The following is a 15,948-nucleotide window of genomic DNA, read 5'->3' as shown; positions in this document are numbered from 1 at the left end:
TGCAGGAGGACCGACAGGCGGGTCCCTGGGCAGGAAGACGTGCCCGGAACTACAAGTCCCAAGAAGCGCAGAGGAAGGAGCGGGGTGGAGCCTCGTCCCGAATTCCCGGGATCCGGCTTGGGCCCAGGAGGAGGGGGAGGGGCCCGGAGGGGGAGGGGCCCGGGGCTCGGGGGCGGGGGCATCGCGGCGGCGGCGGCGGCGGCGGCGGCGGAGGAGGAGGCATCTGCCGTTGCTGGGGCCGCTGGGGCCGGAGCCGGAGCGGAGCGGGAGCCGCAGGACGGCCGAGGGACGTGGGCCCAGAGCCCAGGCGAGAGCCCGGAGCAGGAGCGCGAGCAGCGGGAGAGAGAGGACTGCGGCGGCCGCGGGGCCCCGGGGGCTGCCGGCCGGGGCTGGGCCAGAGCGGGCGCCGCCGCCGTCCGCGAGCAGCCCCGGCGGTCGGAGCAGCGCAGATCGCGCGCCCTCCTCCTCCTCCTCCTCCTGCTGCTGCTGCTGCTGCTCCTCTTCTTCCTCCTCCTCCTCCTCCTCCCTCTCCTCCTCGGCCGCCGCCTCCTCCCTCCTCCGTGCAGCCGAGGCGCCCGGACCCCGGCGCGGGGGGGAGCCGGCTCCCGGGCTGGGGCTGAGGCTGCCCGAGCCGGCCCCGCGCCCCGCGCCCCGCGCCCCGCGGCCGCTCCATGGCTGCCCTGCGGCGGCCAAGCCCCTAGGCTGCCGGGGCAGCGGCCACGCGGGCGGCCGGAGCCGGAGCCGGAGCCCGAGCGAGTGCCGCGGGAGCCGGGGAGAGCCAAGCTCCGCCAGCTGCGTCCCCGCGGGGAAGCGGCCGGCCCCTCCTGGGGGGAAGAGGCTGAGGCTGCGGTAGCCGCGGAGATCGCGGGGGTCCCCCAGCCTCGGAGAAGGGAGGCCCGCCTCGGCCGCCGCATGGGCGCTCGGTGCCCCCCGGGCGCCCGCTGACCGAGCCCCCCGAGGCCGGCCCACCCGGGCGGCCGGAGGAGGAGGAAGGAGCGGGGACGGCGTGCGGGCGGACGGTCGGGCTGACCGGCGGCCGGCCGGCGCTTCTGCACCATGAACTACCAGCAGCAGCTGGCCAACTCGGCTGCCATCCGGGCCGAGATCCAGCGCTTCGAGTCCGTGCACCCCAACATCTACTCCATCTACGAGCTGCTGGAGCGCGTGGAGGAGCCCGTGCTGCAGAGCCAGATCCGGGAGCATGTCATAGCCATCGAGGGTGAGTCCGGGCCGGGGAGTGGGCTGGGGCCGGGGGTCCTGAATGTGCCAGGCCGCCCGGGCGCCGCATTCTTGGCCCCAGCAGCTCAGTTGCTCCTGAGAAGAGACTTCCAGAAAGGGTGCATTTGGACGCGTGTAAAGGTTTTTTTCTTTCCTCCGGATCCCAGGAAACGGGACGCGTATTCTTTCTCTGCATGATCCAGGGAAAACCCAAGTCAGAGAGTGCGGGTTTGGTGGGTGGCATGGAGGATAGATGGATGGATGATCGGACTGCGGGTGGGCAGCCAAGGGGGCAGAGATCTCTTTAAGAAAAAAAAGGGGGGCAGGAGAGAAAAGTGTTGGGCGAGCTGAGAACCTGTCAGAAAAGAATAATTGGGAGAGCCCATTGAATACTGTCTATCATTTCTCCACTCTCAGGAAGTTGTATTAAATGGACATTTAGGGGTCTTCCTGCAGTGTAAAAGCCCCTTCTCATTGTATTTCAGAGATCTCACCATGTGTGCTGTGCATCCCCTGGAATCCATGATGGGGGGTGGGGTATGGAAATTAGCTTCTGTGACCTGGGTGTTTTGGAAAGGAGTGTCTTTGTCCTCTGCATTTATGAAAATAAGTCTTCTTTAGCTGTTTATGGAAATGACAGTTGCTAGGAGTACTTACTAGAAATCCCAAGTCCCCCATTTTGCTTGAAGCAATGCTAAGCCAGCTTTTGGATCAGTGGAGTGGACCAAATCAAGAATGTGTGCATTTCAGGGGCATCTGAGGCTAGGACAGCAGGTCTACATCCCTTGTGTTTGAGCCGGATTTGGTGTGGTGCCAGATTTGATTGTCTGAATCTTTGTTCTGGGAAGACTCACCCAGGACAGTGGATGGGGCTGGAGCCTGCCTGACCTGCTGCTGGGTCCAGAGCAGCTCTCCAGGTTGGCATCCTCAGGGTTACTGAGTTGTTCCATGTGGTGGGCTAACACTCTTGCCAGGATGTTTGGGTGTCATTGGTTCAGAACATTTGTGGGCTGCAAACCTCTGCACCCTTGCCCCTCTCCAATTTCCACAACACTTCATGAGGGCGGCCTGCTCACCTGGAGACAGCACTTTCCCAAGCTAAAGCCCCAAATGGAAAGGAAGCCTCCAAGGTTAGAGCCTGGCCTGGCCATGCTTGGTTTTCCCACTTAGATTAAATCATTGGGGATTTATCTCTTTTCCTAATTCCTGTTCAGTTGCTTTAGGATAGGACTGTCAGCTTGAGCATCTTCTCAGACCTGGGCTAAGCTGACCTCCCCGCTCAGCTCGTGGGTTAGTCCCCATGGCTCAGATTGTTGTCTGCCCCTTTTGCACACCTGCATTTGGGAGTCCGGACCCTTTTTTGACAGCAGCCCTAGTCCAACACAGCATCAGACACCTAAGAGAAGTCTGAGCCCCTTGAACACTAACAACTGCATCTTAATTGGGGATGGGTTGTCTCACTGCTCATGGCATTGCTTACCAGCCCTTCTGGCTCCATGGGAGTAGTTTGGGCCAAAGGCAGAGAAGTGGATTCTACTATTGGCACTGGAGGGTCTGAAATCTGAATTCTCCAAGGAGTGTTTGCTTTGTCTCTGGAACATTGGTTCGTTTGCCCTGCAAAGATGGATGGGTTGTTGCATTCCTCAATCAGCATTTTAGCAACTTAAGCAAGACACTGGCATCATAAATGCGTGTGCTAATATTTCGATAAAGCCCCTGCTGTTTTCCAGGGCTCCCTGGGAACTCCTAGGTTTTCCAGTGCCTCTATCCCAGAGACCACCCTGGGGTATCCAATTAGATTCTTAGCTGTTTGGGACATAAGGGATATTACCAGTCTTTTGGGCTCCTAGACACATTTTCTCCACTGTGCCCTCTATCAGATAGAAGGGGAAATAGCCTTTCTGTTGGGATACCCTTGCTCCATACCTTCAAACCTGCTGTTGTTTTGTACAGTTAGTTTGAGGTATTTCTCTCCCCACCCCACTTCCTTTGCTGTTATTATTTTCTACTCAGGGGTTGGAGTGACTTGCAGTAGAGAGTGTCACTTTCCATGGCACAGCATTGGCTTGCCCACAGGAAACTGGGCCCTAATGTTGACTTGTTAATATCAGATGCTTCTAAGTTCCTGGGAAATGCCAACACCAGTTTGTTCCTGAGGACAGATTTTCATTTAGCAGAGACTTTAAAGAATGTATCGATCTCCCATCAATTTATGATCCCAGGAGAATGTTCAGTCAGAGCTCCAGGCTTTCCTAACTGGGGAGGTGGGCTGTGTGGGCAAGTGCACACTTCTTCAATTTTGATTTTCCTCTCTCCATCTGGCTGTCTCCATGAAGACTCAGGATGGCTGATGAAATGCTTAGAAAGCTGTTGCTTGGTGATAAGCAAACATATCTAAGGGTGCCTTGCCACTGTGGAAGGACTGTTGGCTTCTGAATCAGGGACTGAGCTTCTTGTGAACCAGGGGAGAGTAGGGGGTGGAGGCGGCAGCAATGTTTTATTTCAAGAAACAAGTGTGAGCAGTTTGTCTCCTTAGCACAAGGAAAAGTATTTGAACATTGTGTGTGTGTGTGTGTGTGTGTGTGTGTGTGTGTGTGTAAGGAGTGGGGGGGGGGTGTTCCAGAAGCTTAAAACAATAGTCTGACCCACTTTCCCTTTGCCACATTTAAGTCTTAGCTACTTAGCTGTGAAGCTATGTCGTTGATTTTTTTCAGTGTCTGTGATTTCATTGGAGGGGGGGACTCCTTTCTACCAATGGAGAGCATCTGCTCTGCAACTTCTACCTAGTCTTTGAGAGTTGCCAAGGGAACTGAGAATTACTGTGACTTAGGGTCACATAGCCAGTATGTGTGAGAGACAGGATTTGAACCTAGAGCTACCTCAGTGATCATATATCTGAAGCCAGAAAGGATCCTGGCAGTCATCAGGCCTACTCCCTTCATTTCAGAGGTGAGGAAATGAAGGTGCAGAAAGGGGGAACAATCTGCCCCTGGGCACACAGTGAGTAGCAGAGCCAGCATTCCAACCAAGGCCCTCTGACCCCAGTCTTTCATTGTGCTTTTGACTCAGGTGGGACTATCTCCCAGCAGGTTTATTTTGTCTGTACTGCGTTCAAAGCTATGGAGAGTAGGAAGGATACTGAGTCAGAGGACCTCAGCTTAAGATTATGTTTGAGCCTAGAGGTAATAGGGAGCCACCGAAGTTTAGTTTGACTAGAGGAATGACTGTGGTCAGATCTATGTTTTAGGAAAATCACTTTGGCAGCTGTGCGGAGGGTGTATTGGAAAGGAGAGAAGGTGGAAGAAGGAAGATCAATGAGGAGGTGATTGCAGTAGGCCTAGACCAGGACTTAAACATTTTTCAGTCTACACACCTTTGCGTGGCCTGAGGGCATTCGCCCTGCAAAGTGTGCCTGCTTTGTGTTTAGAACCTTGGCTGCAGGGAAGCTGCTCCATGCTACACAGGCCAGTGCTGCCAGAAACACCTCGGATTCATTACACATTTGATTTTTAATGAATTTTTGGTCCTTGCTCATTCAGAAGCCTTTTACTGTTGCCAAAGTTGTGAGTCACCGTTTAAGAAGTGCTGGTCTAGAGTAGAGGTGGTAGGGGTCCAGGCTCAGTCTGGGGTAGGTGGGCTGAAAGAAGGGGACAGATGTAAGCCAAGTCATTTGGGGAGCAGTGACAAGTTCTGACATACTGAGTTTGAGGTATGGCTGGGACATACAGTGGCTGGTCCTAAAGGCAAGGCTGGGGGTTTCAATGTGGGAGTTATTTGCATGGAGTTGATGATGGAAGCCATGGAGACCATTAAGGATGCCGAACTCAGATAAGAGATGGTGAAGGAGATTCCAAATGCTGTCCTGTCACTCCCTCCCCATGTGAACTTGGACAAGTCCCCCCCAACCCTTTGGGCCTCAGTTTCCTCTTCTGTGAAATGGAGGGGTTGGACTAGCATGCCTCTGAGGCCCCTTCCAACTCTAGATCTGTGATACATGAGAGCAGTCTCTTTAAGACAAGGATGATCAGGAGAATTAGAAAAGCCTGGGATCTTTGGAGCCATGGGAGAAGGGAAATTTGCAGAGATTATGGAGGATGAAGACAAACTTAGAGGAAACTATTGGGTTTAGTTAGCAATTAGGTGACCTTGGAGAGAGCAGATCCAGAAGAATGATGGAGGCGGGAGTCTGCACACAAGGGGTTGAAGGGGTGAGACTGAGGAAGAAACAGAGGCATCTGGGATAGATAGCTTTTTCAAGAAGTCTATTATGGCAAAGATAAAACTGGAGATTTTTTCCTAATGCAGACTTTTTATAGCACATGGTAGGAGTTTAATAAATGCTTGTTGACTTGCCTAAGATATGAACAGTTTTGTTAAATAGCTAGGTTTTTAACTGATTTGGTTTGGAACCAAATGGACTAAGGACCAGGGTATGGAGAAAAAGTCAACGTGTCCGGCTGGATGTAAAGAGCAAGCCCAGATGGCTTGGAATGCTGTTTGTTCTTCATCTAGTTCTGAGCTTTTCACGATGGAGTCAGGTAGGAGCAGAGCTTGCCCAAGTCACTATCCTGCTATTAGTCACTGAGCTGGGAAGTTCTGTGGACTCTGAAACGTGGATAAAGTAACATACATATGTATAATACCTACATACATATGTACATATGCATATTTACATATGTACCCTTAGATGCATTAACATATATAACATATGTATAATGAACAGTACAAATTCCCATAAGTCAAGACACACATGGATCCATTTTCATTTCTGCATATTAATTTTTCCTGGTTACTTCATTACATAACTAAAAGATTTCCCATTTGGGGTTTACTTCAATCTCCCTCTATGAAATCAGCAACAGGCTGCTAACATATAGGCCCTGGTAACCAGACAGGCTCGATATATGTATGTGTGCACATTTGCACTTGTGTATTTGTGTGTGTGTCCCTCCTCTGACTAAAAGTAATTAAGAGGGGCCTCAATTTACAGGTAGAAAGGACCTGAGAGGCCATTTTAGAAAGGGCTCATTTTATAGGTGAGGAAATTAAGGCTTAGAAAGATTGAATGATTTGCCCAAGGACACACAGGCTTCAAATGGAAAAGCTGTACGTGAACTCAGGTCCTGCCCTCCCCAAGTCCATCATTCCCTCCATATACTCTCCCACTTCTCCTGTTAGCTTTCCTGGCTGTTATTCCCACTGCTGACATCCTGTAGAAAACTTCATCTGGGCAGGAAATTGCCAACTTGGCAGTTTGCATTGAGAGGGCAAGATCCAATGCCACCTTAGAGAATCTGGGATCACATTTGGGCTCTGCCTTTTGAAGTGGCCTTGACCAAGCCTTCTGCAGCTCTCCATCGCCTCCTCCGTACTTGGGGAGAGTTGAACTCAATGGCCTCTGTGCTCTGGCCTGACTTGGAAAGTTCAGCTCCCCTACACTGTTGCCTTAAGAAGATGTCTGCAAACTGGTCCCTTCTCAAAGAGCTGAAAAGTTGATGTTCACCACTGAACAGCGTGAAAGTCACAGCTACCTGCAACCTCTTGGGTTTGGCAGCTGAGTTTGGGTGTGAAAGAAATATTATGTAGAGTGGATGTCTGAAATCAGTCAATCCCTCAACAAGCCTTTATTAAGCACCTATGAGAGCCAGAAGCTGTACAAAACACTGGGGATACAGAGAGAGACTAGAACATGGTCCCTGCCCTCAAGGACCTTGGGCCCATATGGCTCCTCCCTAATGGAGGAGACAACATGCAAATAGTGTGTAAATGGAACATGATCCCAGAGGGAAAGCACTAGCAGCCAGGGCGACCAGTAAAGGTCTCTCGTAGAAGGTGGGATTTGAATTGAGTCATAGCAGAAGTCTGGGAAGCTGACCTGCAGTGTTGATGGAGGAGGCACATGGTGTAGTGGAAAAGGGGCTGGAATTGGAATCAGAGGACCTGGGTTCAAATCCTACCTTTGCCAATTCTTCCCTTATTTCCTAGGCAAGTCATGTCTCTGGGCCTCCATTTCTTCAGCTGTAAAATTGAGAGCATTGGACTAGTTGACTTCTCAGGTTCCAAATCTAATATTTTATGATGATTTCCTCCCTTAAAGGAAAAAGGCCTTCTTGTTGGCTGTTGAATGCATGGTGTGACTAGATTGCCTTGGGTCCCAAGGTGCAATCAGGGATAAGATTGGCAGATGGCCAGAAACGTTGGACATGTATCTTTGAGGAAGGGGGATCTTTTTAACCTGTTGAGCTGTCCCCAAAGGGAAGGTGTTGCCTTGAGGTAGTGAAGCCCTTTGTCACTGGAAGGGTCCAAGCAGAGAACCTCAGGGGTCCATCTTGTCTCACTAGGTGGCTGCCCTGAGTGGGTGGTCAGCATTGACAGGCTTCCATCCAACTTGAAGAGTCCAGACTTTGTATTTCTTGAATGGTTGCTGAAGCTTGGGGAATGGTTTTGGTTGGTTTTAAGATTATCTTGTATCTGTCTAGAGCCACGTCTACCATTGAGGAGCCCTGTGGTATGGTGGATAACACGCTGGGCTTGGAAGTCAGGAAGAAGAGGGGTCCAAGATCTCACCTCCAATGCTACCTGTATAGCCATTAATAAGCTGCTTAACCTCTCAGACTCAGTCTCCTCATGTGTAAAATGGGGATGATAATCCTCTTAAAATTGTTGTGAGGAACGTATGGAAGGTTCTGTGCTAACCTTGAAGCACCTCTAGCTAATTGCAGACGGGGCCTTGAGCTCCTCCCCAGAGAAGGGCTCCAGGTACCTCAGAAACTTGAAGAGATTCAAGGAGAAGAGAGGGAATGACTTGAGTTGGGAAACAAGCCACTGCAGCCAGAGCAGCCCTCAGAGTCGTCTCCAAGTCGGGGCTGGCATTGTCCTCGTTATGTCTCCAAAGCAGACTTTCCAATGCTTTTTATGTAAAGCTAAAAACCCAATCAGAGTTTTCCCTGCTGTGCAGTACACATCACACATTTGCTTTTGTATAACTTGCTCTGACTTGTTTTCACTACCTACTCACTTATCTTCCCTTTCTCCATACTTAGGAACCCCAGGTGAAATGATCAGGCTTGACAAAACAGATGACTCTTGGTTGTTTCTAAAACATGATCTCTATTGGGCAATGGGAGCTTCTGTTTGCTAAGACTCAACACATCTCAAGTCAATTTCCTAGTGCTCTGCTCTCACTCAGTTGCTCTCCTGCTCAACAGTCTTCCATAGCTCCCTAGTGACTTCCCAATAAAATACAAATATATTGCACAAAATTACAGAATTTCTGAGCTAGAAAAGACCTCAGTGGGCATCTAGTCCAAATTATACTGGAAGAGGAATCCGCAGCCCATTCCATTCTCAGAGAACTCTAATTGTTAGTAAGTTTTTCCTGATCTGAACCCTAAATCTGCCTCTCTGCAACTTTTACTCATCAATCCTCATTCTCCAGCACCACCCTACCCCCTACCCCCCAAAGCTAGTGGGATCCTGGACTTCATTGAGAGAGGCACAACTTTGAGGAACAGGGAGTGATCATCTTAGTATACTCAGACCTGCTCAAAGTTCATTTATGGGTGATGTGGTTTAAGGAAGACATTGATAAAATGAGGAGCGTCTAGAATGACAGTCATGATGGTCAGAGGACCCGGAGTCCATGACATAGAATCAGTTGAAAAAAAGGAATGGATTTACACTGCTTGGTCCCAGAGGGCCGCACCAGGAGCAATGGGGTGGGGGAGAAGGAGTTGGAGAGGCAAATTTAGGCTGTCCAGAAAAGCTTCCCAAGAATTAGAGCTGTCCCAAAGTGAAATGGGTTGCCTTAAAGTGATGGAAGCAATGAATTCCCCCTTCTTGGAGGTCTTCAAGCAGAGGCAGAATGACCACTTGCTGGGTGTGTTATAATGAGGATTCTCTTCTCATGTCGTGCTTGGGCTAGGTGGCCATGGAGGTCCCACCTGAGTCTCAAATGTTATGATTCCTCAAATGATCAAGAATTGGTTTTATTTTGTGTAGAATGTAAGCTCTTTGAGGGTCAGGACTGCTGTGCTTTATTTTTTTTGTATACTCAGCACCTATTCAATTCAACAAACATTTATCAAGTGCCTACTTGTGTTAAGCACTGGGGATACAAAAAGAGGCAAAAGAAAGTCCCTGTCCACCGGGAGATTACAATCTAATGGGGGGGGGGGGGAGGAAGAACGACAACATGCAAACAAATATGCACAAAGCAAGCTATATATACAGGATAAATAGGAAACAATTAACAGAGGAAAGGCCCTGGAATTAAGAAAGGCTGGGGAAGGCTTCCTAAAAGAAGTCCAATTTTATTTGGGATTTAATGGAAGCCAGGGAGGTCAGTAGTCAGAGCAGAGCACAGAGTAGGTGCATAATCAATGCTTCTGGAATTGGAGGTGAATTGAGTAGGGTATTTTTGCTTCATCTCAGTCTGAAACATGAATATCATAGGCTCCTAGGCTTAGATTTGTAGTGGGTCTTGGAAAGAATCTAGTTTTAGGATCATGGAATCAGAGCTGTAGGGCTGGAATAGACCTCAGAGACTATGGAGGCAAACTCTTTCATTTTACAGATGAGGAAACTGAGGCCCAGCCAGAGAAGTGATTATTATTAGATCATAGATTTCGAGCTGGATGAGGCTTTAATGTTCAACCATGACCCTTTACACTTGAGGAGCTGGAGACTCATGAGGGTTAAAGGACTTTTCAAGCCTCTGATGACTGATGAATCCTTGGCAGAGCTGGGCTGGCTACAGAACTGGGGTCCTCAGGGTAGAGCTCCCTGCTCCCAGGCTTCTTCACCAGCTCCAGATGTTGGCATCTGTGTAGTGCTCTGGGGATGGAGGAGGATTGGAGCCAGAAGCTACAAATACCCACACCCTGTCACAATCAATTGTTAATGGAAGCTTTGAATAACCCCCAAAGCAAACTGTTTTCACACAGGGGCCCCAGCTTTTTCCGTGCTGTGCCCGCTAAAAATAGGTCTGAGGGTATGGAACAAGGCTTGGGATAGGGAGCTGATAGCACCCAGTGTTATTCATTCCATTGCAGCCCCAATCGACTCTCACCATCCTTCACAAACAGGGGACCAAACTGAGGGGTGTGGGAACTGGGCAGAGTTAGCCCCTTCCTGCAGCCCCCTGCCTTCATTCCAACAGTTTGTTTATTCAAACAGCCCTGGCTCTATTGAAGTGGCCCTGACAGGCTGTTTGTAATTACTGTGCTGGTCAGTAGTTTAAATAAAACCAAAACAACAGAAAAAAAAAGGACGGGAAACATTTTAATCTCATTGTTTTGGGAGAAGAATTCTGCTTACATTCTCAAGCACATTCACAAGTGACTTTCAGCGTGGCCTTGAGAATGTTAGAATTCATGGGATGTGTGCGTGAGTGTGCGTGCGTGCGTGCGTGCGTGTGTGCGTGTGTGTGTGTGTGTGTGTGTGTGTGTGTATATATATGTGTGTGTCTGTGTGTGTATGTGTGTGTGTGCGCGAGCGCGAGTGAATGAATCTCCTCTCTCTCTCTCTCTCTCTCTCTTCCGTCCCCCTTTGCTTTCTCCCCCCTCCCCATTTTCCCTCTCCCTTTCTATTCAGAATTAATCTGTGACTTCTGACATTAACAATCGGTATCTTGTGTCATGGTCATCTTTATCCATTCATTTTACAGATAGTAAGCACTTACTATGTGCTAAGGTACTGTGTGTATTTCATTGCCCTTCTCTCTTTTTTGGGGGGGGGGAGGTCTAGACCTGTGATTCCATCTATGTTAGGATTCCCGTTATGGAAACTCCACTGAAAGAGATTAATAATCCATCTGTCCCTTCTAGGCTCATTGGGTTATATAGAGATTTAGAGTTATATGGGCCCCTAGGGGTCAAGACATCCAGCTCCATCATAAGATCATAGCTCTCAAGTTGGAAGAGATGTCAGAGGCCACCTAGTCCATGTCTCCCTCTTACACCCCCATCATTGGACACATGAAGAGGCTTTGGTTGCCTAGGCCGTATAGGTGTAAGCATCACAGACAGGCAGGATTTGAACCCAAGTCCATTGACTTCAAACCTAGTTCTAATTATTAAGTGCTTGCACTGTCCAAGGATGGGGTCAGCCAGGAGCAGCCTGGCTTTGAGAGGAGGAGATTCTGTTCTTATCAGCTATTTTTTTCCCCAGATGAGTAGGGGGGGCCTTTGTTTGGGCATCTTAATATGTGCACAACTTTTTTCATGTACAAGATTGTTCACTTTATTAAGGGTAAGGAATCCTAGAATCACTAGTGGAAGGGACCTGGAGGTCCTTTGGGCCAGAGGTATCAAAATGTAAAAATCCACTACAACATTAGTCCTCTTCCAGTCATGCCTAACTCTATGACCTCTGTTGGGGTTTTCTTGGCAAAGATACTAGAGCAGTTTGCCGTTTCCTTCTCCAGCTCATTTCACAGATGGGGAAACTGAAGCAAACAGGCTTAGTAACTTGCCCAGGGTCACATGGCTAGTAAGTGGCTGGGGTCAGATTTGAACTCAGGGCGAGGAGTCTTCCTGACTCTAGGGCTGGTGCTCTATCTATTGCACCACCTAGCTGCCTTTTAATAAAATATAACGTCAAAATGTAGTTTTCTAAGTCTTTGAGCTACCAGCAGGAGTCCTTATGTATGGCCCCATTTCTGTTTGGGTTTGACACTACTGATCTAGGCCAACAGCCTCATTTTTCAGTTGAGGAATTTGAAACCCAGAATGAATGAATGGATGAATGAATGAATGAATGAATGAATTCAGCCCCAGTGACTTGCCCAAGGTCAAAACAGATATTAAGTGGCAGATCCACGTTTTGAATCTAGGTCCTCTGACTCCAGGTCCTGCACTCTGGGGAAACAGAATCACCTTCTAGAGCACTGGTTTCTAAGGTGGGAACTGGGACATGAGTCCAAGGGATGTTTTATCAACCACTGGTAGGGGGGCAAGATGGGCTGTGTGCTATCTTGTTTCTAACACCATGCCACTCCCATCACCCCTTTTGTCTCTCCTCCTCTGTGCCCCCCTCAATCATGGCCTTCCATGACTGTGGAGAATACTGTCACCCCCAGCAATTACAGTAGGCAAATATCTCAGCCCATCCCCCCACCATTTCTACTCCCTTTCCCCACTCCCATCACTGGTGAGCAAGAGTCCCCTGACACCTAGTTTTTATTTCTGATGGTACAGAACATATTGCAAAGGACAAGTGACATGGGTTGACTGTGATCTGCACTGCAGATCTTTGTATATTATCTTTGCTCTCCAAACACACCCCTGTTCCATCTAGGGTGCCATCATCTTTCTAGGCATCCTGGTTCACAATCTTGCCATCAGGTTTGCTCGCTCTGCTTATCCAGTCACTTCCTGGATCTGGCTTTCCTTTTTGGATAAACAAGTTTTTATTGACTTTTTTCTTACATCCCCATAACTTCCCTGGTATCTCTTCCCTCCCAAAGAGCCATCCTATGCAACAAATAGTATTTTGAAAGACAAAGAAAAGAAATAAGACCAAAAAGAATCTAAACATATATGCACCTAGGGGAGGCATGGGGGATGGGGAGGGTCTTCTCATGTGTACTCCAAGCCATGTTTGCTCTATATAATTTTGTAGCTTTGAATTTGAAGCACTTTCTTTTTCTCACTGTAGTGGTTCTTTCTGCTTCCATGGCGGTCGTTGTACACATTGTGTTCTTGCTTCTGCTCACTTCACTTTGCTTCTGGCCCTGTAGATCTTTCGATCTTTCCACACTTCTCTGTTTTCATCACATCCCTCACCTTTGGAAACTTGTAACTGTTAGCAAGGCTTTCTTTACATGGATGAACATCTAGCTCTTTGCACCTGGCTCTGCCATCTGGGGTGAAGTAGCTAAAGTCTCATCTCTCTTTCATAGGAGAGTCTTTCACATACCTGGACACAGCTCAGATGCTTCTGCCCTGAGTCATTTTTTTTCCTCCAAGCTAAACATTCCCTAATTCGTTCAGCTACTTCTACTGTGACAGGGACTCAAGGCCCTTCATCATCCTGGTTGCCTCCAGTGAACATTGTCCAGCTTATTAATGTCCTTCTTAAAAGGTGGCACCTAACAGTGAGCACAGCACTCCAAATGTGCTATGAGAGGGACAAACAACTGGGACCACCAATCCCCCTCTGCCACCCAATCCTGAGCACTGTGCTTCTCTTAATTTGGTTTGAGATTGAATTCATTTTCTTGGCTACCAGTATCACACTGGTGACACATTGAGCTTACAGGTTGCTAAAACATACAAATTGTTTTTCTGATGAAGAGTCATCATCACTTCGCCTTCATCTTATTGTCCCATTGATTTTTTGAACCACATAAGACTTTACATTTATGCATATTAAGTCTAATCCTAGTAGCTTTGACTCAATGTTCTAGCCTGTCAAGGCCTTTCTGGATCTGGATTGTTTTCATCTAGTACAGAGGTGTCAGACTCACTGCCTGAGGGTGGCATCCTCCCCCATCAGATTAAAATGTAACTGGGAAAAGTTAAACAAAATAAATTAAAATGCAGTACAACATAGATAATGTAATTTGTGATTTTTCTAAATCAATCTGCTGCCCCCAGGAATCTGTTTCTATTAGAATCTGATACAACTGAACGCATGTATCCTCTTCCTCCTAAATTGTGTTATTAACACTTGTGTTGTATCTACATTGTATCTTAGTAGGATGGAATATCTTTGAGGAGAAGGGGGCTACCATACTTTTCTATTTGTGTTTTCAGTGCCTGGTACATAGTAGGTGCTTAATACCTGTCTGTTGATTGATGTGTTATCCCTCTGTGTCCTTGTTCACATTGGTTCCCTATCACATACCCACATTCCCACCTTGTAGAGATCCTATCTACCTTTCCTGCCTAGCCCCAGGACCTCCCCTGGCTTCCCCAACCAAAGAGTATTTGCCCCCTTTCTCTGAAGTCCCAGAGCCCTTTTCAGCTTCCTTCCTGCCTTGTACCCATTTCTTAGCTCATTGCTCCATGACGTGGAGGTCCCCTGTTTAACCTCTGACCTTCCACACCATGTTGCCTACATAGCCCAGGAGCTCAGAGGGCAGGGAACGACTTAGATTGAAATGCCAGGGCAGGGTTAGTGTTAGCCACAGTATTTCGAGTGGTAATTCCAGGCCCCTGGTGAGCTAGATATCACCAGTCAGTGTTCAGAAGGTCTTCCCCATGCACCAGGAACTAGGAGCCAAGGTCAGCTGCAGGTACAAGAGAGGAGAGTCTCCTTTCAGATACTTCCCAATCTGAGGAGCTTTGGGTAATTGCCCTACCTGTTCCTACAGCCTTAATGGCAAGAATCAGAAATTCCTTCCCCCTTCCTCAAATTCTCATTCCTTGCCAAAAGAGGAAGAAAAAAAAAACCCCAGGATCCTTGCATGAGCATTCATAAGTGCAGAGAGAGATGAAACTCCCTCCCCCAATTCCATTTTTCTGACCATAGCTAGGTGAGGACTGGCAAAATGACCCATGGGAGAAGAGCCTGTGGGCGGGCAGGGATGTGTTAAAATCTCCATTCTCTGGAAGTATTCCCCCTCCCTTGAGAAAGTGTCCAGTCCTCCCAAGTGTCCATGCATTATACATGTGTCTGGGACTAGATCAGATCACTTTCTCTTTTGGATCAGACCTGGAATTTCATCAGAGTGGGAGGCCCCAGTGAGGAGGGCACCAGCACTAATGCACATCTACAATTGTTCTTATCAACCAAAGGATTCCTCAAACATTTGGAGAGTGCCTGAGTTTTAGGACCTTCCAGCAAAAGGGATTTCCTTCCCCAACTATGGATTCATAGGCTAACATAGTAAAATAAGGATTGGAACTGGACCTTGGATTTCACTAGTATAGGGAACTCTCAAGTGAGGAAAAGCCCTTCTGCCAATGCTGGTTGGCATCTCTGCAACTAACTTATAGTCCTAGAGAGTTGCCTGAGCAATAAGCTAATGACTTGCCCAGGGTCACATAGCCAGGCTGGGCCTGAGGCAGGAATTTGACCCATGTTTTCTGTTCTATCACAAAATTTTAAAGTGAGAAGAGACCTCAGAGATGGCCTGGTATAATGCCCACTCCCAAATGAATCCCTTTCACAACATGTCTGACAAGTGGTCATCCAGCCCCCTATCTGCTCCAAGACCTTCACTGAGCAGGGAGCTGCCACCGCTGCCCAAAGCAGACAGGCCACTTGGCCAGAGTTCAAATGGTTAGAAAGTTTTTCTAGACGTCAAGCCTAAATCCATCTCTCTGAAACTTCTACCATTAGAGTTTGAGAATAAGCTATTCAAACCATCCCAGAGACTTAGTAGAAATAAGCCCTCCAACTGATGAAGAAGCTGATCTCTTGTCCCTTGGCAAGCGGGTGGTGAACTGTTGGTGCAGAGTGAGGCATACATATATTTGTGGATGTGGCCAATGTAGTATTTTATTTTATTTGAATGCATTTATTTGTTACAAAGGGCATGATTGAAAAATGGCAGTGATTAAAACAAGAAAAATGTCATTTTTAAAAGAAGCAAAAAGCTCTAACTCTTCCAGCACCCAGTCCCACTACTCAGGTTCCTTTAAGTAGCACCATTTATCCCCAAGAAGGGATAGAGCCTGTGTATATTTTCCATCCTGTCATTCTCCTTTCCAGGATATTGAAATTGCCAAGGAGGTAGGGAGTGGAGGGTGAGGTGACAGGAGAGGCAAGGGGATGAAGGAG

General features: G+C 48.2%; 1 protein-coding gene across 4 annotated transcripts in view; it reads left to right on the top strand.

Moving 5' to 3' along the window:
• The first annotated feature begins 847 nt into the window (after positions 1-847).
• Positions 848-15,948, top strand: part of AGAP1 (ArfGAP with GTPase domain, ankyrin repeat and PH domain 1) — a 676,738-nt gene continuing 661,637 nt past the window's right edge. For all 4 annotated transcript variants that reach the window (XM_036766640.1, XM_036766638.1, XM_036766642.1 and 1 more), the window contains exon 1: positions 848-1,219. In XM_036766640.1, the coding sequence (XP_036622535.1) occupies positions 1,057-1,219 (163 nt within the window). In that variant the 5' untranslated portion in view covers positions 848-1,056. The remainder of the gene's footprint in view (positions 1,220-15,948) is intronic.

The sequence above is a fragment of the Trichosurus vulpecula genome, chromosome 7 (assembly GCF_011100635.1).
Source record: "Trichosurus vulpecula isolate mTriVul1 chromosome 7, mTriVul1.pri, whole genome shotgun sequence".
NCBI lineage: Eukaryota > Metazoa > Chordata > Mammalia > Diprotodontia > Phalangeridae > Trichosurus > Trichosurus vulpecula.
The sequence above is the reverse complement of the archived record's forward strand: the minus strand, read 5'-3'. Positions and strand labels throughout refer to the sequence as shown.